We start from the raw sequence: 24,625 nt of genomic DNA on the forward strand, positions 1-24,625 counted from the left end.
CTCTTGATTTATCTTCTGATTTCTGAAGGCAGCAGGCTTGGCAGATTTCTAAATGGTCTGAAACGAGGGCTCTCATAACTACTAGCCATGTCTTCTGTTGACTTGTACTGACCTAGAAGCTTTTCAAAGATTTTTTTCTTAAGTCGCAGGTTTTTGGGAGTTCATTAGATCTTTCGGTAAAAGCAGATTTTTATAAATTCAGTGGGATCATGAATCCATAAAGCTTCTAAATCGAGAGTGGTAGTTTTTGCAAGCTAGGGGTGCCAGTCAAGCCTATGGAGAGTGCTTCTATGAAGAGTGTCAAATATCCTCTCACAATGAGAATTCATTTCATAAACAAGTATTTGCCAAGCAGAAGACAAATCACACGATGGTAATTCAGCATTCTCACTGTCTGCACTGACTTGTTGCAGTGTGATTTCTAGGTCTTCCTGAGGCTAAATAGGTAGCTGTTACAGCCCAGCTAGGAGCTATGGGTATGTCAGACACATGATTCTTGGGTTACCCCTGTTCTGCTGGTTGGGAGAAACATCCTTCTGACACCTATAGGATCCAGTTCACAGCCTCAGGCTACCTTTACAAATCCGTTGGTGAGGGATGAGCCCAAAGATTTCTGCAAGGCCTGGTGTATGGCTGAAACCACCACTGCCGCCGCTGTTTGCTCTGCTCTCCACACTACCTTTCCCAGGACTTCTGCTAGAGTCGTGGGCTTCCCTGGTGGCTGTCAGTAAAGAATATGCCTGCAATGCAGGAGACCTGGGTTCGATCCCTGGGTCGGGAAGATCCCCTGGAGAAGGGAATGGCAACCCACTCTAGTATTCTTTCCTGGGAAATCCATGGACAGAGGAACCTGGTGGGCTACAGTCCATGGGTTCACAATGAGTCGGACACAACTTGGTGACTAAACCACCACCACCACGTGCTAGAGTCCCAGGTGCCTATCTGCCAGTTCAGCCTAGCTAGCAGGTACAGTGTGGGGGTGGTCTTAACTGTTACAGGTTGAAGCACCTGTTCACCCCAAGCTCTCTCCATCCTAAGCCTCCTGACTGTTGACCCCATGCATGACTAAGGCCTTGGTCGAGGGCTTCCTGCCTAGTTCTCTGGTTGTCTCCTGAGACCTGACCAGGCCCAGGACTTGGCCTCACTCAGTGTTCCTGCATTAGAGCCTGATGCGGGGCAGACCAGGGGACACAGCATGCAGAGAAAGCCAGCCCGGGCAGGCAAAGCACACGGGCAGTGAGGAGATGCTGCACCCTGAACAATCTAATCAAGGGACCGGTAAGAGCTGCGGGAGGCCCTCAGCACCCTCTGGCTGCTGCACACTCCCGCATTTAAAGGCTTCCTCAGTCTTTTCAAATCTAATCAGCCCGCAAAGCCCAGAGCTCAGGTGTCACTGCCTTTCACCCCCAGCAGGTCCTCTGCCTCGTCCATGCCATGTACAAAGCCCTACTCTATGCTGTAGGACACTGGAGCTTAATTCAGTAAGAGGAGAGGGACAGCACAGTGGGGAAGAATATGGGCTCTGGGGCCACATGGGATTCTGAAATCCTCTTCTGCCACTTAGTTATGTTGTGACCTTAGGCAAGTAACAACTAACCTGAGTTCTACCTGCTTATCTTTAAGTGAGGCTTTAAAAAAAAAAAAAAAAAAAACTTGCCAGGACGATGCTCTGTGTTCAGCACACAGTTTCTTCCTCTGAGGCACACAGGAAGACCACATTTACCAGCTTCCTTTGCAGCTGGGTCCGTGCCAGGCCTGCCTTGAAAACATCCTATGTGATCTTTGCACAGCATAAATAAAACTTGAGTAGTTGCTCCTCCAGCAGAGCACACAGCCTGCCTTTGCACAAGTAGGTGAGTAGAACACTTAGCGTGGCTTCCCTTGCATGAAGCAAGGTAATGAGAGCCCAGACTACAAGGGAGCTGTTAAAAAAAAAAAAAAAGTGGCAGATTTGCGGAGTTCCATTCTTAACCAAATGGTTAAGACTCTGTGGGCACAGGTTTGATCCCTGATTGGGGAACTAAGACCCCACATGCTGCATGGCCAAAAGAAAAAAAGTGGTGGGTTTGAGAATTACTCGAGTGGGAACTAACCAGACCTAGTAATGGGCTACAGATAGAGGATGAGGGAGTGGGAAGTGTAAAGAATTACTCCAAGTGTTTAACCTGAGCTGCTAGATGCCACAAAGGACTATTTACAGAGATGGGGGAAGTGGAAGAAAAGTGGTGGGCAGGATCAGGAGTCCTATCTTAGACATAAATCTGAGATGTCAGAGACTCAAGAATTAAATACAGGAGTCGAAACAGTCTGAGCTAAAGATAGAAATTTGAAAGCCATCACTTTATAGTGGGTATTAAAAGATATGGAAATAAAGACCCAAAAACCAAGGCCTGAGAAAGAGAAATTCAGAGGTCTGCAAGGAGGGCAAATACTAGTTCTCTTTCCTTGTGTCCTCCAAGGAAAGGACAGGAACCATGACTGGCTACTGCATCAACCTGTTTAAGTTCTAATTCTGTAATTAAGAAGCACCTCTAATGGGAAAGATTGAGCCCAACGTATGAACCTATAAATGCCATTACCATTTTTAAACTCTGTAAATTCCAGTGTGTCTTTTTGCCAGCAGAATTATTATACCATGGATATCATTAACCGTATATGCTGAGAGCTTCCAGATAAACCTCATTATTAGGCCTGCTTGACAAGAGCAAGACAAAGATAATGATTCTAAAAGATGAGTTCATCTGGGGTGTTTTTATTTATGCATTCATGCCAAGTTTCTTCAGTAATGACCAACTCTGCAACCCAATGGACTGTAGCCCGCCAGGCTCCTCTGTCCATGGGATTCTCCAGGCAAAGAATACTGGAGTGGGTTGCCATGCCCTCCTCCAGGGGATATTCCCAATCCAGAGATCAAACCAGCATCTCCTATACCTCCTGCACTGGCAGGCAGGTTCCTTACCACTAGCGCCACCTAGGAAGCCCGTTTTTTTAATTTATAGTAGGAAAAAAAATTTTTTTCTTCCTTGTTTCTAACATCAGTTGGTTTAATAGGTTATCTTATAAAACTATGCTTTGTATGATGCTTCCATCAATAATTTCACTTCCAGTTGCATGAAGTGAGTGTTCACTGAACACTACTCTAGACCAGAGGCCTGGCTGAGTAGCAGAAGGGAGAAATGGAATGACAGGCCCTGTTTTCCAGGAGCTGAACTTTGTTAAAAACCAGTTTCCCTGGTCCTGGATAGGATAAGACAGTGGACTTCCGAAACCTTAAATTCAGACAGACATCTTAAAGATAACAGCTCTCAATTCTCTCTCAGTAACTGTGCTGCTCAGAGACTGTGAAACAGCAGTAGAAAATGGCAGTGCTACTCGCAGGGTAGGTGACCTTGAACAAATCATTTAATCCTGCTTGCTCAGTTTCCTCATCTGTATGACTGGATGGCGCACCTACCAGATAGTTAATTTTGAGATTTAAATAATGCAGAAATGTCTTCTAAAGAACTGTCAAGCAAAGGGGACGACATATCTAATAACTATTTCCTTCTCTAACACACAGTGCAGAGGTATTTCTTTTTAGATGCCCAACAATGACAGCCAAATCTCCAGTAAACAGCATATTCTCAGTACCTGAGCTAGACCTCCAGCATGTATCAGGGTTATATCGGGCATCCAGAAGCATCCGGGAACCACCAAGCCATAAAGCGCGATCACAAAGTAAGGGACGGAATAGAACAGATACACCAGCATCTGCACAGAACAGAGAAATAATGCCATCAGTAAATGGCAGTTAACCTAGCCTGATGAAAAGCACACATACACACTAAATTAACATTTTCTGCTGAGAAAATGTTAACTCCTCTTTCCTACATGGTATCACATTTTCCTATTCTTAAAGAAAATTAGTTTTAGAAAAACCTTAGGCTGTACAACCACCTGACCTGGATTTTAGGATAAGCAGCAGGATCCTTTAGGTACGGCTCCTGAAATTGCGTATATAATCGGCAGAGCTCAGCTGGGCAATCCAAGGCAATCTAAGAACAAAAATGAGTTCATTATAAGAGACAGTCACATCTGGTCCTTAGGTTTGCTGATAAGGCTAAATGTGCCAAGTTTAGTCACAAGCTGCTTTCTACGTAACAAAAGCTACTTCAGAAGCTCATCAGTAAAAGGGAGAGAAAAGAAATACTCTACAGATTAAAGAGATCAAGTAGTGGAGAAGGAAATGGAGACTAATTGTCTGTACCTGGGGATCTTTCTCTTGTTCAGTTTAAACGTCTAGGTTTGGCTAACCAAAGCACAGCTTGCTTTAAATGATCAGCTTCCCTTTTCCCGGAAATAACTAGCTAACCAGTCCCTGCAGGAAGAATAGTACATTTCTATACCAGATTCATCTTAACTATGCTGAGTCCCCTCTAACTCACCTCCCTGAGGCACCACTCCTGGTGTCCTTAGCCATAAATGTTGTCCCACCTAAGTAACACATGTGAACACGTCAGTGGCGGAGTTGGTTAAAATGGATCCCAACCTTAAAGCCCCATCTTCCAAGGGTACACACTTTACCCATGTTTTTCTCATATGCACAGGGGCATGGAGATGGCTGTGCAAGAAAACAGTTGCAGCTCATTTTTATTGTTGCTGTTTTTCTTCTTTGGACTTGAGGAATTACAGCAGCCAACCAGGAATGGTATCAGTGCTCTGGTCTGAGCAAAGCCTCTGCACTGCTTTCTCCTTTACATCCTTTCCCCAGGCCACTCCTGCCAGCTGACTCTGTTCCAGGAAGTTTTTGACGATCCACAGAGGGAGACAGCTCTGAGGACTACTCACCCAGACCTACCTGTCATACAGGTCCCTGACAGCCCAAGGACCCCAAAACAATGAATCAGCTGCATCAGTTTACATTTACCATTCTGCCCCCCAACTGCCGTGCAGTGCCAGCAGGCTTAGAACAGTAATCATCATTGCAGCTGAATATAATTAACCATATAATTCTGGCTGCTCAAATGTATTGCTACTGAGGATAAACCATGAAACCGGGATACTCTGAAGGGCCCTTGATCAAGAAAAACAGAGCAGTCACTTACTGAGTACTTTTTAGGTATAAGGCCCTCTGCAAGTGTCTGATGTGCCTTATCATTTAATCTTCAAACAATACTCTAAGGTAGGTACCCTTATTTTATAGAGGAAGAAACTGAGGATCAAAGAGGTTAAGTGATGTTTCTGAGACTATACAGCTAGGAAACAGCCAGGAGTCTGAAAGCTTACTCCGATACTCTGTCCTCAATCCCATCTCCCTGCTCCTGAGAACACATGAACGCTCTGTGCCAGCTTGATTAGAGTCTTAAGTCACCACCCTTAACAAAGAGATTTCAATCAGAAACATCAAACAAATGAAAAGAATGAGAGGAATGGCTAATTTTTCAGGAGTCTTAAAAAGATTAATTGATGAAGAGCTTGATCTGAGGACCTCAAGAAGATGTCATGAAACAGCCCAGAAGGGACCACCCTTTGGGAGGAGAGGTTTGGGGTGAGGGTAGGAGGTAGAGGTCCAGGCCTCTAGGCTCTAATTTGTTATTTAGTTGCTCAGTCGTGTCTGACTTTTTTGCAACCCCATGGACTGTAGCCCTCCAGGCTCCTCTGTCCATGGGATTTCCCAGGCAAGAATACTGGACTAGGTTGTCATTTTCTTCTCCACTAGGCTCTAATAGGAAGTATGTTTCGTTAGTGCCATGGAAAATCTGATTAAAAAAATTTTTTTTATGTTATTGTGGTCCCTTATGCTTACCAAGCCTCTAAACACGCAAAATCCAGTCGCCAGAAGGAGACACAAAACCAACATTAAATCAAAAGGTCTTCTCAGCAGGTCTTTTGCTTGGACCTCTTGAATGACCTAAAATAGAGTTGGTAACTGATGAGCTGCCAAAGAATAATCTGAGATCTACTAAAACAAAGATACCATGGTAAAAGAATTTCCAAGATTCAAAACCACTAACAAGGTAATTTAGGAAAATAATTCCTCTCCCCAAGTCTCAGTTCCTCATCAGTGAAATGAGGAGATTGGGCCTAGTGATCTTGAAGGGCCCTTCAGGTTCTGTGAGGCCATATTTTTTTAAATAGCATTTTTATGATCTTAAGTGTAAAATATACTCATCTTTAAAATAAACCAGTAACCCGTCATACTACTATTAACACTTGTTGTATTTTCCAGTCACAAATACATAGTTTTATATGTATATATAATAATACATGTGTTAAGTATAATATATAATCTACATTTATTTTTTCACAAAGTTAGGACTTAATGTATAAACAACTTTGCATTTGTTTTTTTGCCTCTCACTACCTATGAGTACTTAACCACATTGTTAAAAGTTCTTTTAAAACTTACTGCCACATGGTAGTGCCATTGTTGGATATTTAGGCATCTTCACTGTTTATACTTAATGCAATGACGAGCAACTTTGTACATAAATCTTTGACAGAATCTCTGATGATTTTCTTAGGATACAGCCCTCAAAATAGAATTACTAAGGTTAAAAACTTAAATTTGTTAACGTTGATAACACTGCCAAGTGGCTTTGCAGAGTGATTCTGAATTTGTGTTTGTATCAGCACTGTATGACTGCCTATTTCTCCCTGGCCATCACTGTGTTTTAACATTTTTTTAAAAAATTAATAGTTTGTGTGTCTTATAACATGAACAGTACAGATATGCTAGCCTGGAGCCATCAGAGTCAGTGAAGCAAGGAGGAAGGATATGGTTTGTTGTTTAGTCACTAAGTCGTGTCTGACTCTTTGTGACCCCGTGGACTGTAGCCCACCAGGCTCCTCTGTCCACGGGATTCTCCAGGCAAGAATACTGGAGTGGGTTGCCATTTCCTCCAGGGAATTTTCCCGACCCAAGAATCAAACCTACATCTCCTACATTGTAGGCAGGTTCTTTGCCACTGAGCCACTGGGGAAGCCCTTAAGGACATGGTTACTGTCTGCTTGTTTTTTTAACAACCACCTTATCTTCAAAGGGTATAAGGGGGCACCAGTTATCAACGTGCCAAGCTGAGTTTACATAGCATGTGTCCAAACATTCACAAATGAAGTGTTTGTAAATTAAAATGTATTTTAATGAATTCTATTGTAAGTCTTTTTATAAAATGAAGAATCATGTTCTGATTATCTCTAGTAACTCATATTTTCATGTATCAATTTTGCTTAAGGATCTAATATCTATGAAAGGAAGAGAAACTTAGAAAGATGTCACTAGCTTAGAACTGAAGACCTTAACAGAGTACCTGCCGGGCCAGTATTGTTTCACCTTGACCACCTTGGCTGTGACTGGAAGGGAGGTATCTCAGAAGATGTCCTGCAGCCAGTCTCCATGTGCCTGGATCTCCTGGTAATCAGACCCTCTGACTGTGTGCTACTTGGAACAGCAGTGTCTTTCCAGCCTCCCTCTGGGGCAGTAGTGCATAGACAGCTCTGAAAGAGGTGCCCAGGTGCTCAAACTCCAGGCCATTAGCACCCCCAGATAAACCTCATACACTGGGCAATAGTGCGGAATCTAATGGGAAGAGCCAGTGTAACCTGTGGCACCAGAAGTTCCAAAAAGCATGGCCTAGCTAATCAAAGCAGATCTAATCACACAGAAGCAGACCATCTGGCCGCCATTGCGAACCACTGCTGCAGAATCAACACAGTCACGCTGACCGACTGCCCCAAAGGCTACAGTCCCTGGAGGCCTGGTCCAGTCCAACAGCTGGTGGATACAAGTGACCTCTGAGGTTGAGAACAGGTTTACATTTAAATTAATAAAATCACCTTTGAGGGATAATTATAATTTTCTGATGGCTGATTATAGATTCTGAAACCAGCCCAGACAGGAAGACAAGTATATGGTATGCTTAAGAAAAAGGCAGGGCAAATACGTGTTCCATACTTCCCTATTTAAAAGAAAGAAAGAAAAAGTCAAAAGTTTACCAAAAGTATATCCACATACAAGTAACATGTAGGATCCCTCCCCATCTCAAGTCATCTAAAATCCTAATATGGACCAGACAGTATTTTTAATGAAACCAAAAGCATAGGTCAGTTTAAAACTGTTAGGTATTTATTAACAGGTATGCCTTATTTACAGTACTTTAAAAGTAGACTTAATATAATATCCTGGTTTCTGGCACACATAAATAACTTTTATATCAGCTTTCAGGAATCTTAATTTTCAAGTATATTATCATGTGCCCACCGTGTGTCGAGTTATATATAGTACAAAGAGATGTAAGAAATATCTTCATACTGAATGTAGTGACAAACCCAATATTTACCCCACTAGATCTTTCTAGAAGTCATGAATCACTGATATTAGTCTAGTTGTTCAGTGTACACTTTTGAAAATTGCTCAACAGCATTTCTTAAAAGGAAAGTTGGAAGGGAAAAGAAGTAACTGCAAAACAGCTCTTTGGTAAACTTGGAATTTCTTGGTTCTATCACAACCAAAATAGCTTCCCTATTTAAAAATTATTCCCATTGTTTCAGAAAAGGAAAGTGAATTTTAAGATAAAGTTTCTTACCTACAATGTTTCCTGGCACAAAAACAACAATGCTCATAATAATAGATCCGACCCAATATAGGCCAATGGTTCTATAACTTTCCCTGTAACGAAAAAAATCCTGACTTAGCACACTTGTTTTAGAATACTATTAGTATAAGATGCTCCACAATTGATCACTGTTATAACTAGTAAAGTATGTGAATCGAAAATGTACTGAATCAAGAGTAATAAATCCAGTACAAGGAACCCTGGTGATTGATCAAATTGCATTTCCCTATGTGATGAGCTATAGAATCCTCTTTGTGTCCTTTTGCATAGGAAATTATGCTTGCTACACTAATCTTCTGTTCAACCACACTATGGTAATCACTTTCAAAGGAGGCCTACATTTCACTATTATTTATGAAACTCACAGCATGAAAGGGAAAAGAAGGTTCAAAGAAGAAAACTGGATCCATTTTTAAAATCATTGTAAGTATGAGTAGTAGGATGCTAATAAATGGACTTTCCCAGGTATCACAGAATTTCAAAGTCCCAAAGATAAATACAGTAAGTGATACATAACCCATGTTCGGAAGGAGCTGCTAGACACATACCTCTAATCTTAATAGGTGATGTTGACAAAAAGTTTTTGCAACCGATAATTGACAACCCAAGATGGTTAGATCACATCACTGACTCAATAGACATGAGTTTGAGCAAACTCCGGGAGATGGTGAAGGCCAAGGAAGCCTGGTGTGCTGCAGTCTGTAGTGTCACAGAGTCGGATAGGACTTAGTGACTGAATAACAAGTGACAACCCACCTCCATAAGGGACTCAGAGAAATTCAAAAAGGGATTCTCTGCCAGGAAAGAGAAGTGAAGAATACTGTGTGCTTTCTGCCCTGCCCTACCTGCCAAGCCCAATGTATCAGATCCCAGGAGGCCCATTCACTGTGACTGGGACTGTCAGCAGGGGGCAAATCAGAATCTTCTTCCCCAAGAGGACCACAGAAATGCTGGCCCACACCTGGCAGGAGGCAGAGCCTGAGCATTCTCGGAAACACTTGCTGTGTTCCCTGGAGCTTGGGAACATTCATGAAGAGAAGGGCGAGAGCCTAGAAAAGTCCAGAAATTAGCTGGGACTGTCTTGGAGTGGACAAATGGGGGCTGGGGAGGGGCACAGGACAGTTGGTCAAGCTGAATTTCAACCTTGTGAGGAGCTAGAATGTGAGACTTTAACCTGGAGCCAAAGGGAGGCCTGGGAAGGTAGGTGGACTTGAGACATCTTTAAAGGACTCTACCCCAAGGGTATGGCTTCTGGGTTATAGGGGTTCCAGCAGAAAGAAGCTGTGGGTGTACCCCATGGGCAGAAGAGTTGCACAATTTCAGTCCACAAGAGCATTGCTCATGTCAGGAATCAGGGTAGTGCAGAGGCACCTATGGTGCATGTGTGTGTTAAGTCACTTCAGTCGTGTCCAACTCTTTGCAACCCTATGGACTGTACCCCGCCAGGCTCCTCTGTCCATGAGATTTCCCAGGCAAGAATACTGGAGTGGGTTGCCATGCCCTCCTCTAGGGGATCTTCCCAACCCAGGGATCGAACCCATGTCTCTTATGTCTCCTGCATTGGCAGGTGGGTTCTTCACCACTAGTGCCACCTGGGAAGGGGTTCCTATGGCAGTGGTCTCCATAGACCCCACACATGCGCCCCACAAGGCAGAGCCAGCATACCACCTGGCTCCCAATACCCAGAAAATAGCACTGTTCAGGTAAGACTCTGCTCCTCTTCCCTTAATTCCACGTACACACACATGCTCCCAGAGGAGTGAGCTGAGAAGTAATAAAAGGACTGACCGTGTACCCCAGCCTCAGTGCAGACTGCTCAGTCTCAGGGTTAAACCTGAGCTGGAGGGAAAGAGAGAGCTCTGAACTGAAAGGAGTCTGAAGTTTTGAATTACAATGGGCTTTTATTCCTGGAAACAGAACATTAAAGGGTCTGCTGGAGCTGTCCGTCGTAGCAAAAAAAGTGTTAGTCACTCAGTCATATCCGACTCCTTGCAACCCCACGGACTGTAGCCTACCAGGCTCCTCTGTCCATGGAATTTCCCAGGCAAGAATACTGGAGTGGGAAGCCATTCCCTCCTCCAGGGGATCTTCCAGACCCAAGGATCGAACCTGGGTCTCCTGCAATGCAGGTAAATCCTTTACCATTTGAGCGACCAGGGAAGCCAGAGGGGCAGTCCAAAGGCATATGTTCAAAAGGGAGTAAATGCTGCAAAAATGCTGTAAATGCATGTCTCACTTGGGTCCACAGAGCCTGTACCCATGTCCGTGTGCCCCTCTCTATGTATCTGCCTCTGTACATCCGTGTTCCTTACACACTGGCCTGTCAGTTGCTAAGGTGACCCAGGCACACCCACCAGGTAAGCTGACTTACTCCCAGGCTATGGCTGCCACCATCACCAGATACATCAGATAATGAGCAGAGCCGTCCCAGTAGCAGATCATATGTCCATAGGCCGTGTTCAGATACGGTTCACCCTGAGGAGAGCATAAGAAGTCCACTGTAAATAAAATTCAAACATTTCAGAGCAAAATACCAGACTAGTATTGCATGTAAAATAAAACAGCAGAACTAACATGTTCGTTTGCTGAAGTGAAACTATTCAGAATCCAAGACAATTACAAAATTGGTAGGAACATGAAAATAAACATGTTTTATATACATATATATGTATACAAATATACAGGACAGGAAAGCCTGGCAGGCTACAGTCCATTGAGTCACAAAGAGTTAGACATGACTTAGCGACTGAACAACAGCAATGAAAATATACATGTACCCTGGAGCCGCCGAAACTAGGGTCTGCCACAGCAAGTGGAATGAGTCCGTGCCTGTCCCATGCTAGGTCTACACAGGTGTATTGTTGTTGTTCAGTCACTAAGTCGTGTCTGACTCTTTGTGACCCCATGAACTGTAGCCTACCAGGCTCCTCCGTCCATGGGGTTCTCCAGGCAAGGATATTGGAGTGGGTAGTCATCCCCGTCTCTAGGAGATGTTCTTGACCCAGCGATCAAACCCACATCTCCTGCACTGACAGGTGGATTCTCTACTGCCATCTGGGAAGCCCACATAGGTGTGTACAGTGATGCAAAACAGATGGTATAACAAGCAATCCTACCCTTGTGGCAAATTCACTGAGGCCAAGTCCAGTCTGTGACTAAAGGTGTTTATCTCTGGCCAGGCAGGGTGGCCAGGGGAGACCCTGCTGACCAGAGTCACTTGACTGACCTTCAAAATTCATGCTGACCCAGAGGCCTGCTGGGCTGCATGTAAGGAAGGCAGGGCTTTCCCCCGCTGCTATCCTCTATGCAGGCATGGACAGGCTTCACACCCTGCCCCTCATTCAACCTTCCGAGCAGCACCATGGGATAGATACAAGTGACTCCATTTTACAGATGAGCAAACAGAAGTTCCAAGAGGTTACCTGACCTGCCTAAGGTCACACAGCTAATTCCTAGCAGAAACTGTACTACCAAGAAGAGCTGTGGGCTTCCCAGGTGCCTCATTGGTAAAGAATCCACCTGCCAATGCAGGAGACACAGGTTAGATCCCTGGGTCAGGAAGATTCCCTGGAGAAGGGAATGAAAATCCACTTTAGTAGTCTTGCCTGGAGAATTTCATGGACAGAGGAACCTGGTGGGCTATTGTCCATGGGAGTCACAAAAGAGTTGGATATGACTGAGCAACTAAACAACAAAAAGAAGAAGAGAGATACTTCCAAGAAATTTTTAGTTTTATAAACAGCAGATCAACCAGCCTGTCAATCAGCCAGCCAAGCAGGGGTTTTTCTGCACTTCCTTGGGGCAAGGACTGCCTGTCATCTTGCCTCACACATCAAATCACGTGAGCATCACGGGGCAGGGGGGTGGGGCTGGGGGGAGGGAGGAAACAACATACAAGTCAGGCTTTAATACTCATGCCCAGCCCACATCTTTTCTCTCTGACGTGCTTTGACTGAATAATACCATCCAAGGTCATGTTGTTTTTGGGGGGTTTTTTTGGCCATCCCATGTCACAAGTAGGATCTTAGTTCCCCTACCAGAGATGGAACCTGGGCCCCTGGCAGTGAAAGCATGGAGTCTTAGCCACAGGACCGCCAGGGAAGTCCACTCAAGTTCATGTTTTTCATCATGCATGCCTACACATCTGGTTCTCTGAGCCTCACCCGGTGGCTTGCTGAGCATCTTCCACTGGATGGGTCCAGGGACCCTTCAAGCCCATCTCACCTCCTTTAACTCATCAGCTTGTCCCCTCAGCCAAGCCCCACTTGGCCTATGTTCATGGAGACACCACTCAGCTTGCCCAGCTCAGAACCACAGGGTCGTTTTCACTCCTCCTCCTCATACACAGTCTGCTGGCAGGTCCCATTGATCCGTCTCTATGATGTCAACCCCAGGCAGTCCTCCCTCTCGTCACAGCCTCATTCGAGACCTCGGCACCCCTCACTAGACCTTTCCTACATGGTTGTCCCACCTCTCTCCTCTCCTGCCGATTCACCACACCCCTGCCCTAGCTCTGGACATGTCATTCTTCAGCTCAGAAACCTCCCAAAGCTGGTGGCAACTGCAAGACAAGCCCTACCTCCTCTTCTCTGGCAGCCACGTCCCCCAGCCTGGCCCTGCACCCCTCCCACAGTTGCACCTCAACCCCCCTCCTCATCCCCCTTTTACCACCCTCACCAGCTCAAACTCCAGGCCCTCTTGGCAGCTACCTCCTTCCTAAACCCTCCTCGCTGTGAGCTCTGTGGCCCTGAACTCCCTGGGTATTTCTGCCTCTCTTTTAAATATATGTATTCTTTTTTTTTTTTTTTATTGTTGGCCGCACTGGGTCTTTGTTGCTGCAGATGGTGTTTCTCTAGTTGCAGAGAACGGGGGCTACTCTCTAGGTGCGGTGCACAGGCTTCTCTTTGTGGTGGCTTCTCTTGTTGTGGAGCACAGGTTCTAGGGCATGCAGGCTCAGCAGTTTGGGCACAAGGACTCAGCAGTTCCACCCTGCAGGCTCTAGAGCACGGGCTCCATAGTGGCACATGGGCTTAGTTGCCCCACAGCATGTGAAATCTTCCCGGACCAGGGATCAAACCTGCATCCCCTGCATTGGTAGTCAGATTCTTGACTACTGAACTACCTGGGAAGCCCTCCTTCTGTGTTTGTGCCTGTCCTCTCCCAGGCCACTTCAGAGGCTCCTGATCTTCTGGCCAAGGTCTCCAAAGTTCCACCCTCAGCCCTCCTCTCTCTACCTTCTCCTCTCTTCTCAGACCTTCAGGTGCCAGCTGTCCTGAGATGGTCCCTACATCTCTTCCCCGAGCTCAACACCTGCAAAGCCTTGCCCGCTGGGCCACCTGCCAGGATGTCCCTTACCCATCTGAAACTCCTCACATCCCCAGATGAACTCAGCATCATCCCTGCCTGGCAGTGGGGAGCCCGGTGCTGTTTCTCATCTCGAAGCCTCTGCCCACACTGTCTCTTCTCCTTGGAGTCCCTCCACCCCCAAGTCTATCTGGAAAACGTGTGTCATCCACTGCCATTGCCATTTTTAAAAAAGACTAGGGCAGGGCTTCCCTGGTGGCTCAGTAGTGAAGAAAAAAAAAAAAAACACACAATAAGCTGCCTGCCAATGTAGGAGACACGGGTTCCATGCCTGGTCTGGGACGATCCCGCATGCCAAGGGACAACTAAGCCCGTGCACCACAACTACTGAGCCTGTGCTCTAGAGCCCAGGAGCTGCAACAACTGAGCCCTAGAGCCCATGCTCCACAACAAGAGAAGACCCCGCAATGAGACGCCCAGGCGCTGCCACAGCTAGAGAGTAGCCCCGGCTCTCTGCAACTAGAGAAAAGCCTGTGCAGCAAAGAAGACCCAGCACAACCAAACTTAAATTAAAAAAAAAATTTTTTTAAGCTAGGGCAGCGTCACAGAGGGCCCCCTTTAAGTGCTCCCAGAGTCAGGATGGTATCTTAGCCCTTATTTTCCCCATTGCCCGCAGCTCATCCCTGAGACCTACTCATTCCAGCCACTCAAATTCTCTGAAGTTCATCCCTCCTCTCTACCGTTTATGCTTGGCCTCCATCTGGGTCACCTTCATGCCCTCACTGGCCCTGCAGGACACCTCCTGGCTGGTGTCCTAGCTCACAGCACTGACCCTTCCCTTCAAAGCCATCCTTCTCTGAGCTGACTGCATTGTCCCCTGACTCAACATCTTCCCTCACATGAGGGACAAGATCCAAACTCCCTTGGCTTGCACTCAAGGCTCCCCATTACCTGAAACATGAATGATGACTACACTGCTCCTTATTTCCTATGTGACCTTGAGTATATTACTTAACCTCTCTGGGGCTAGATTCATCACACCATCAAATAAGGAAAGAGGACCAGCTCTGTCAAGTGCCAGGTAGATTGATAATGCTGTGATGAGGAGCAGAGCACGTATTCATCATCACAATCAAATGGCTTTATTAACTGACTCCGTGTTTGGCAGTTTACACATTTAAGACTGACTGACTTGGGCTTTCTTAAGGAGTAATGCATTGATAACAACAGATACACAGATACTGACTTCATTTAAAGACCTCTGCTGCTGCTCCTACTAAGTCACTTCAGTCGTGTCCGACTCTTTGCAATCTCATGGAACCCACCAGGCTCCTCTGTCCATGGGATTCTCCAAGTAAGAATACTGGATTGGGTTGCCATTTACTCTGCCAGGGGATCTTCCCCACCCAGGCATTGAACCCTCGTCTTTTACATCTTCTGCATTGGCAGCTGGGTTCTTTACCACCAGCGCCACCTGAGAAGCCTTAAAGTACCCCCACTTATTTTAAACACAAGTAGAGGAGGAAGGTGGTGAGTCAGGTGTGAAGATAGAGTTGTAAGACCCAACACTGAGGAGAGCTGCCTCCCATGATCTAATCCTAACTTTTCACTTCACTTTCCACATAACTGAGTGTCCTGCATCCACAGCAGTCAATGAAATAGCACGGATCGTGCCTTCTTACATGACACGAAAGGATTTCCAGCTAGAGCAATACTGTTGGAGTTGCCGACCCTTCGGTTCCCATGGTGCGTATGGTGCTAAGCGCCCCCGTACCTCTCTCAGGTAGTGCGTCATGAACCCGTCGATGATTCCATCTTGCTCCAGTCCTATGATGAGGTTTACGACGCTGGTAAATCCGAACACCGCATACACTAGAGCAGAGAAAGCAACAGTTCAGAAAGCCGCAGCTCAGGGGGCAAAGCCTAAGAGCTTGGCGTCCACCAGTAATGATTTCTTTTTTACTTTTAATTTTATTTATTCAGCTGTGCTAGGTCTTAGCTGAGGCATGTGGGATTCTAGTTCCCCAGCCAGAGATTGAATCCCGGGACCCCTGAAGTGGGAGTGTGGAGTGTTAGCCGCTGGACCACTGGGGAAGTCCCCAGTAATGATTTCTTGTCATGTTTTCCAGAAGACTCTATAGATGCCGTCAACAAGGACTCACAGAACGTACCTCCCATGCACACAGCTGGAGCCGCCCACCAGTGTCATGACCTGCAAGAGGACACCCACTCGGAGGAGCACATGACAAGGTCTCAGGGGATTCTAGCAGGCTGCCCGACTCCCCTCCTCCACTTCCTGCACGTGGCTGCCAAGGCACATCTGCATTCCAGCTGGGCGGCAGGAACGAAACCATTCCCCTGTGGCCCAGGAAGCACAGAGGTGACCACTGACTCAAAAGAGATCTTTCACATCAATGGTTACCAGGTGGCCCGACTCACAGTGTATCCAGCGTGCTTGCCTTACCCCACACTGGAGATCCTACAGACAAACAGTGGCTGATGTGAAAGTAACGGTTGTTTTAGGAAGGAAATCTAGTGATTTTTAGAAAACTGGATATGAGGTGGAACCATTGAATATTAAAGAGGGAAAGCCACAGCATCTTAGAGAATCTCACTAGGGCTGTGAGAAGCTCCTCAGTGGGCTGAAAACTACCAGCAACAACTATCAGCTAAGGAATAATACTTTTTAAACAGTGAGTGATCAAATTTAGCATGTGGCAGTTTGTCAATAAAGCTCTCTGTTCAAATCATAACAAATCGGCATCAAACTGTGTGTTGGGCATGGATGGTAAAAAAAAATCTGGTGGTGGAACTTCCCTGGTGGCCCAGTGGTTGAGACTCTGTGCTCCCAATGCAGGGGCCATGGGTTCCATCTCTGGTCGGGTAACTAAGATCCCGCATACTGCATGGCACACCCCAAACGAAAGAAATTTAAAAAAAAATTTGATGGTGAATATAAAAACAGCTGTGAAACAAGAAAATGCCCAGGAAGGCAGGCAAGGTTAACTCACAGAGCAGGGAAGCTGGCCTTGCCCCAAGTCTGCAACCAGGAGTGCAGTGTCTACATTTTCCCCAGGAAGAGTGGGAGGCCCACACGTGCCCTGCCTCCCCATGCCTCTGTGCAGGCGTTTGGTCCAGATCTCGCGGACACTGATGAGCCATTACGTGATCAGCCATTGTGTGTCTCCCAGAAGAGGAAGCCTTCAGCAACTGATCATTCGGCTGTTCTACCGACAATCGCTGATGCCAACAGCAGTGTCAGGCTCTGGGTCACCAATGACAAGGACAGTCCATGCCCTCTAGTCGGGGCTGCATGGACTGATACGAGGACAGAGGGCTGAGAGAGAGGAGGGCACTCAGCCCTGAGGACCCTGGAGAAACATGAGTGCCGCTGAGCGGGGGCTCCACAGAGCATGGAGGAAGGGGAAGGAAGCCAGCGGCAGGAGGCCAGTCTGCAAACGTGGGCAGAGGCCAGACCAGCGGCAGGGAGACTGGAGGCAGAAAGAGGACATGGATTCAGACAGGCCCAGCTCATCGACTGACTGGCTATCAGCGCTTAGGTAAGTTTCATTTCTCTAAGCTTCAGAGTTTTTTAGATGCAAACTGGGAGAAATCTGGGGCATCAGTGCTGTCTCACTGGCTGTAACCTTGACCCCATTTCTCAGCGCCTCTGAACCAGATTCTTCGTGTGTGCAGAGAGGATATTGTTGTGAAAGAAAGAAAGTGAAAGTGTTAGTCGCTCAGTGTTTGACTCTTTGTGATCTCATGGATTGTATCTGCCAGGCTCCTCTGTTCATGGAATTCTCCAGGCCAGCATACTGGAGTAGGTAGCCATTCCTTACTCCAGGGGATCTTCCCGATCTAGGGATCGAACCCAGGTCTCCTGCATTGCAGGCAGATTCTTTACCATATGAGCCACTAGGAAAGCCCTGTTTGTTGTGAGGATTAACTAAAATGATACTGCTAATGTGCTCAGAGTCATACTAGGCACACCACAGGTGCTCAATCAGTGGTGTTTTCATTTATTTAAGATACATGTGTATTTGCCAGGCAGTGGTTCAAGTACTTTATAAACATTATCTTATTTAATGTTTGTACCAACCCTCCACAGCAAGTACTATTATTTTCCTTATTGTAAAAATGTGCATACTGAGGGACCGGACCGCTAAGCTCAAAGCCAAATGGAAGGGGCTGCAAATAGCTGACTGAAGGCCAAAAGCCAGGAAGGAGCTGGTACAAGATCCGAGGTCAGAGGTCAGAGCATGGCTCAGGTCAGAGGTCAGAGCATGACTCAGGGCAGAGGCAAGGAACAGAGGGGTGTCCTGCCTGGGTCCCAGCTGGGACAGGGTGGGGTGCACTGCTAGTGAGAGTCCTTCGCTTAGAGGGAAGCAGGGCTGCATCTTATGGAAATACTCTCGCACTTCGTATCACCTTACCAGTTGGCTCAGAGTATTCACAGCCACAATGGAAAACAGACAGAGGCTCACATGCTGTGCTCTGAGGTGGACACAAAGGGCCCCCTCCCATGGAGACATACCATAGAACAGTGGGTCCCGAGGGGGTTTTCTTTTGACCAGGACACGAGCCAGCAGGGCCACCAGGAGCAGGACAACGGCAGCAGCCCCCACAATTGTCCAGGAACTGCAATGACCAGAACAGGGAGGTGGTCACTTATCAATATAAACACACGGGTGCATGGAATTTCCTGGCTAGTGAATGCATTCTCTCCCAGCGCAGCCTCTGCCTACAGCCCAGGCACTGTGGCATTCATGAAGTTTGTCTACAGAACTTGGGCCCCTCTGGGCCACCCCGTGACTTTCAGGGACCAGGACCAGAGCTATCAGGTCCTCACTCTCTGGTCCTCCCGCCCACCTGGGCGAATGACATGTCTGAGTGCCCTCTACCACTGTCCGTCTGCCATTGTCCACCTGCTCCTCCAAACCCTGTGCCTGATGTCTGACAGGCCTAACCACTGAATCTGCCTCCTTCCATAGGGCTGGCTGGAAACCCTCACACTGAGCTCCAGGGAGCATGCAGGAGTCACAACTACATCACCTTCTAAGGAAGAAGGGCCCCAGGCTGTGTGTATAATCAAAGGGACCAGAGGACCAGGCCAACCCAAGGAGAGAAGAGCTGGGGCTGGGCCCAAGGCCTGAATGAAGCCAGCCCCCCAACACCCAGGAAACCAAGGTGAGCTAGTCTGGGCATAGCCCTGGACTTCCTCCTAGGAAAAGGCATGGCCCAAGGGGACAGGGAATGAACAAATCCGCTCCTTGGCAGGACAGAACAAGGGTACAGGCTTGCTGGAGTGAGCAGTCGAGGGACCGGGAGGCTGGTACCTACTCTGCCCCTGCCTGTGGGCCTTAGGAAAGTCATGTCATTGCATCATCTGTTTTTTAGTTAATTAAGACATATTGAGGGACTTTCTTGGTGGTTCAGTGGTTGGAACTTCGCTTTCCAATGCAAGGAGTGTGGATTCAATCCCTGATTGGGGAGCTAAGATTCCCACATGCCTAGAGGCCAAACAATCAAAACATAAAACAGAAGCAATATTGTAACAAATTCAATAAAGTCTTTTTAAATGGTCCACATCAAAAAATCTTTAAAAGAAAACATATTAAGGAACACTGCATTGCACACCCCTATAGGCCAGTCACTGTGGATGAAATAGAGAGACCCCTGTCTACACAGGAGGACCTATCTCAGTGGGCTAAGCTCTCTCACCCAGAGGTCACCTCCAGTCCTAAGAGGTATTTTCTCTCTCATACCTCCTGACAAGGCATCCATTTCTAGACAAAGCACCGCCCAATCCATTCCCAGGGCCTGCTTACACTAGGGCCCCCTCGGTGATCCTCAAGAGCTGCTCTAGCACCACCCCTTAGCCAAGACCCTTCCACACCATCACAGAGGATGTCTGGATAACCTTTGCTATATGTACCCAGGACTTCTGGAAAGTACCCTTCACAGCCCACCAACACCTACTAATAGCTGAGGGAAAAACTCATGCTGAAGCTCACTCCACACTCTACAGTTGGATTGGGTGCAGGCAGGGGTCAGAAATCTGCTCCTAATGTCAGAGAGGGAGTGATCCATCTATATGCAGGTAGACGAACCCCAAGGAGAGTGGCCCCAGGTCCAGGAAAACTGTATCCCATGCACCTGGCCCTAGGCCCACTTGAGTTGAGGAGCAGTTTCTGGGAATCAGCAGCACCCAGGCTTTCAAATGCTACCCCAGACCTACATATTCAGAATACTTCAGGTGTGGGGTATGGGAATAGGTTAATTTTTTCAAGACACCTGGGTGAGTATGCACAGAAAGTCTGCCTGGGGACCTCTTAAGATTTTCAGGAACTGATGGATGAGTGAGGGAGGGAAGGAAAGGGAGAGAAAGAAAGGAAGGAGAAATGGATGGATGATGGATGAATGGATGTTTGGATGGATAAATGGATGGACAGATGGATGGATGGATGATGAATGGTGGATGGATGAATGGATGTTTGCATGGATAGATGGATGGTTGACAGATCATTGATGGTGGATGAATGGATGGATGACAGATGGATGGTTAGATATGGATAGTGGATGATGAATGAATGGATTGTGGATGGATGGATGGTGAATGATGGATGGATGGGTAGAGGAATGAATGGATGTTTGGATGGACAGATGCATGCATGACAGATGATTGGTGGTGGATGGTGGACGAATGGATAGATGAAGAATGATAGATGAATGGATGACAGATGGATGGTTAGATAATGGATAGTGGATAGTGAATGCATGAATTGTGGGTAGATGAATAGAAGGATGCATGGTGAATGGAGGACATAGTTCTATGATAAAAATGAAGATGACCATGTCGGTGTCCAGGTAAGAGACTGAAATAGGAGGTTTCTAGTGCCCCACATCAGTGAATGCTCCAGGCTCTTCCTGTAGGTTGAGCCAAAGGAGGAGACAATGAAAGAGAGAACTAATATGAGTCAGGAACACACTGCTGGGCAGAAGCATCCTGTGAACAGAGAAGAGGTTAAGGTGCTGTGTAGGCTGAAGGGTCAGGAAGATCCCCTGGAAAAGGGAATGGCTACCCATTCCAGTATTCTTACCTGAAGAATTCCTTGGACAGAGGCCCTGGCAGGCTACAGTCCATGGGGTCACAAAGAGTCAGACACTACTAAAGCAACTTAGCACACATGCGCACACGCATGTGTAGGCTGACAGAAGTTTTCATCACAGCCTGACTCTGGCAGAGGCCAGGAGACAACTCCCATCCTTGTTCCCATCAAGGACCCGGCTCACAGCCAGCACCATCACACAGCTGGTGCTCTTCTGGACTAGAAAGCAGTATAAACTGCTTCATGGTGTCTGCTCCCACTCTCCACCTCTAGGGGAGGAGCAAAGGATGAAGAGTAACTGGGGCAACAGAGCATCTGCATCTCCCAGTGACAGCCAAGTGCAGGACCTGCTCAGAATGGGGAGAAATGGGTCCAGCAGGGACCCGGAGGTGGGGGGAGGGGTAAGGGCTGCCACTAATATGAGGGTGGAAAAGCTGTTAGTCTTGTAATGTGTGTGTTTGGGGATGAGGCTGGGGAGCAGGGGGAGAGTTTCTGATGCCCTTACATGAACAGATGGCTACTGAAAGGGATCATGTGTGGGTGAGTATGAGTTGTGTATGTATGTGTGTGTCTATGTGATACAGAGAGAGAACTCAATTCTTTTCCTGGTGCCTCGACTTAAGTGGCTTTTTCTGTTCTTCAGGCTTTTGTAAAAGGTCTGGTGGGAAGGAAGCTTCAGCTAATTCAACTAATACAAACTGAATGGGATGCCTACTAGGCACAAGCCCCCTACCACCCCTACCCCCGCAGACTGGGCAGGACAATGTTAAGGGGAGCCATGGCCTGAGAAGGTAAATTCTGACCACAGAGAAGTAACTCTTGTGGGAAAAGCACAACCCAACAGGGGCTCAGAGGAGGGAGAGACAGAGGGAACAGAGACTCCCCTGCTTGGGGGGTGGGGGGAGTCTGGAAGAGGCAGAGGTGGCATTTTACTCCAGTTTATAAAGTCCAGGTGTAGCTTCAACCATCAGCGACAGGAAGGAAGACGTCCCAGTCCCAGCGAACAGTATGAGCAGCGGCAAGGAGGTGGGGGATTAAGGAGTGTCTGGGACACAGAACCAGGTGGCGCTAGTGGTAAAGAACCCGCCTGCTAATGCAATGAGACTCGGTTTGATGTCTGGGTCAGGAAGATCACCTGGAGGAGGGCACAGCAATCCTCTGCAGTATTCTTGCCTGGAATATCCCATGGACAGAGGACCCTGGCGGGCTACAGTCCATAGGGTCTCAAAGAGTCAGACACGACTGAAGGGACTTAGCGCAGGGGCGCAGAACAGTCCAGTGCGGCTAAAGCACCAGCACGGCTGACTGGGCCGGGCTGGAGGGCTGAGGCAGATATGCACAGGGCAGAGCGAAGGGAAACTCCCTGGGAGGCTCTGTGAGAGAGGGCCAGTACTGCCAGTGGGGTGGGGGGGCAGGAAGGAGGAAACAGATGCTAGCCCAGCCTCAGGACTGATGGGGAAGGAGACCGTGGGAGGGTGGGACGGGAGGAGTGGAGGAAGAAGAGGGAGGAGTCAAAGGCTACTGGGATTTTAATCTGCAGGAGGACAGGAAGAATGGCTGGAACCAGTTTTTCAGAACCCCCACAGGGCTCAGCAATGTGCTCAACGACACACAGCAGCACATAGTTCAGGATATGCTCAGTAAACGCAATCACCGCCTTCCCAGGAGCTGAGATCAAAATCTCAGAGTCATCCTCAGATCCTCCCCATGCCACATGACCCTTCCATAAGCTGCATGACCCTCCCTCCCAAAGATCCCCTCCCCAAGCCATGTCCCTCTCCCTATACTGCTCCCTGGTCCCCTACCTGGAAGGCTCTGTCCCTAGATCTTCCTGGGGCCATCTTCTGAAGCTCATGTCACCTCCTCCAAGAAGGCTTCCCTGGTCCCCAGTCCCCCCATCACTCTCTCAAATCGCCCCATTTTATGTGTTGATTCCTGTCTCAACAACACACCTCCCAGATCTCTTGTGGTTTCTTCATAGCTATTTCCCCAGCACCTGGAACTGTGCCAAGCATACAGTGTCTCCTCAATAAATTGTTGAGCTGCCCATAATGCCATTTCAGGAGGGCAGAGGCCCCCATGCACTGTATTCACAGATCTGTGACATTCCCTGCCCAGAGATGCTTCTTCCAGGAGTCGTGCCCCAAGACTGGGTCAGGCCAAAGGCAGTCACTCCCCATGCCTAGAGAGCACCCCCCTCCGTAGATGAGCGCACTCTGGATAAGGCCCTCAGCCCCGGAACCAGTGAGGAGGAAGTCACCGCCCCGTGGGCAGACACTTCTCCACAGCTTGAAGGTCTGGAGAGGGGGTGCAGGATACACACTGATGCAATTTCCTTAGCACCAACGTCTGTGGGAAACAGTGCAGGTTACTTCCTCCTCTCGGCTGACAGCAGGAACATCGGCAGGCTCAGAGGCCTGGCGCCTTTCCCGCCGCTGGAGCAGGCCGGCTACTGCCGGCTACTTGGCCAGAGAGCCCTCACAAGAGAGAGACAGGGCTTTGAACCAAGTCCATCTGCGGCCTCCTTCAGCCCCACCCATTTCTCTAGCATGGAACTGGCCTGCCGCTCGCCCGGCTCCCCGTCCTATACTCCACGGGCGCCCTTACGGCATCCTGACAATAGGATGCAAATATAGGCCATTTGACAGACCGGAAAACTGAGGCCAGGCCTAGTGCCAAGGCCAGGCCTAGAACCCAGGCCTTTGCCTGTTCATTCCGCGCTATTTCTGCTAGTCATTCACAACAGTTTCTAAAATTAATACGAAATAAGAAGTATGTGTGTGTCCATACATGGAAACGTTCTTGTGAAATGAGAAAGGAACGAGTCGCGGCCGGGCTCCTAGCTGTTGGTGTGTGGACCGCCCCACCCCTGTCCCTGGGCACTTCAAGGGCAGGGGCATTGCCTTAATGACCCCGTAACCCTGGACACCTGACTGAGATTCCAGAACCGCGATACCTGGAACGACACCCAGCACTCGGCCCCAGAACTGCGTCCGAGTGTCAAAGATGCCAGCCCGAGCGAGGACCCCGGCCCGCGGGACTCCGGGCGCCTCCCCTCCTCCGGCCGGCCGCGGGGAGCCCTGGCGGCCGGCGAGCCTCTGCCCTGCCTGGCGGTTCAACCCCCTCCGAAAAGTTGCTGGGGCGCCCGCCGCGCCGACCCCCGCCGCTTGCGCGCGCCCACTCACTCGTGTTGGGCAGCCAGGTGGTTGAAGACGTAGGTGACTGGGATGGCCGAGAGGGACAGCACGAAGACCCCCGTGGCCGCCGAGGCACTCATCGCCGCTGCCGCGCCGCTCGCCCTTCACCGCATCCCGCGCGGGCGCCCCGCCCCAGCTTCCGGCTGCGCCCGCGCCCCTCGCGGGTGCCCTTCCAGGCGCCCCGCGCCGCGCCGCGCCCGCCCCGCCCGCGCGCCCCCCGTGCCGCGCCCTCAGCAGCGCCCCCTCTGCGCGCCCGCCCGCAGCCGCCCGGTGCGCAGGGCCGCGGCGCAGTCCCGGGAGGCGCCCTGCTGTCCTCCCGCCCAGCGGCGCTGGGGCTCCACCGCGAGCGCGGGGCGGCGCCGAGGAGTAGCCAAAGCCCCCTGTCCGGGGACAGGTGTCCCCCGAGGCGCGCGCTCTG

At 48.5% G+C, this 24,625-nt stretch overlaps 1 protein-coding gene across 1 annotated transcript in view; it reads right to left on the minus strand.

Annotated features, from left to right (window-relative positions):
- Window positions 1-24,351, minus strand: part of TM6SF1 (transmembrane 6 superfamily member 1) — a 29,301-nt gene extending 4,950 nt beyond the window's left edge. Inside the window, exons 1-9 of the mRNA XM_061158828.1 lie at window positions 24,196-24,351; window positions 18,436-18,539; window positions 15,673-15,770; window positions 10,966-11,069; window positions 8,565-8,647; window positions 7,816-7,937; window positions 5,786-5,890; window positions 3,942-4,034; window positions 3,631-3,750 (exon numbers count right to left, since the gene is read on the minus strand). Coding sequence (XP_061014811.1) covers window positions 3,631-3,750; window positions 3,942-4,034; window positions 5,786-5,890; window positions 7,816-7,937; window positions 8,565-8,647; window positions 10,966-11,069; window positions 15,673-15,770; window positions 18,436-18,539; window positions 24,196-24,287 — 921 coding nt within the window. The 5' untranslated portion in view covers window positions 24,288-24,351. The remainder of the gene's footprint in view (window positions 1-3,630; window positions 3,751-3,941; window positions 4,035-5,785; window positions 5,891-7,815; window positions 7,938-8,564; window positions 8,648-10,965; window positions 11,070-15,672; window positions 15,771-18,435; window positions 18,540-24,195) is intronic.
- Between the last annotated feature and the right edge of the window lie 274 nt (window positions 24,352-24,625).

Source organism: Dama dama, chromosome 13, assembly GCF_033118175.1.
Source record: "Dama dama isolate Ldn47 chromosome 13, ASM3311817v1, whole genome shotgun sequence".
NCBI lineage: Eukaryota > Metazoa > Chordata > Mammalia > Artiodactyla > Cervidae > Dama > Dama dama.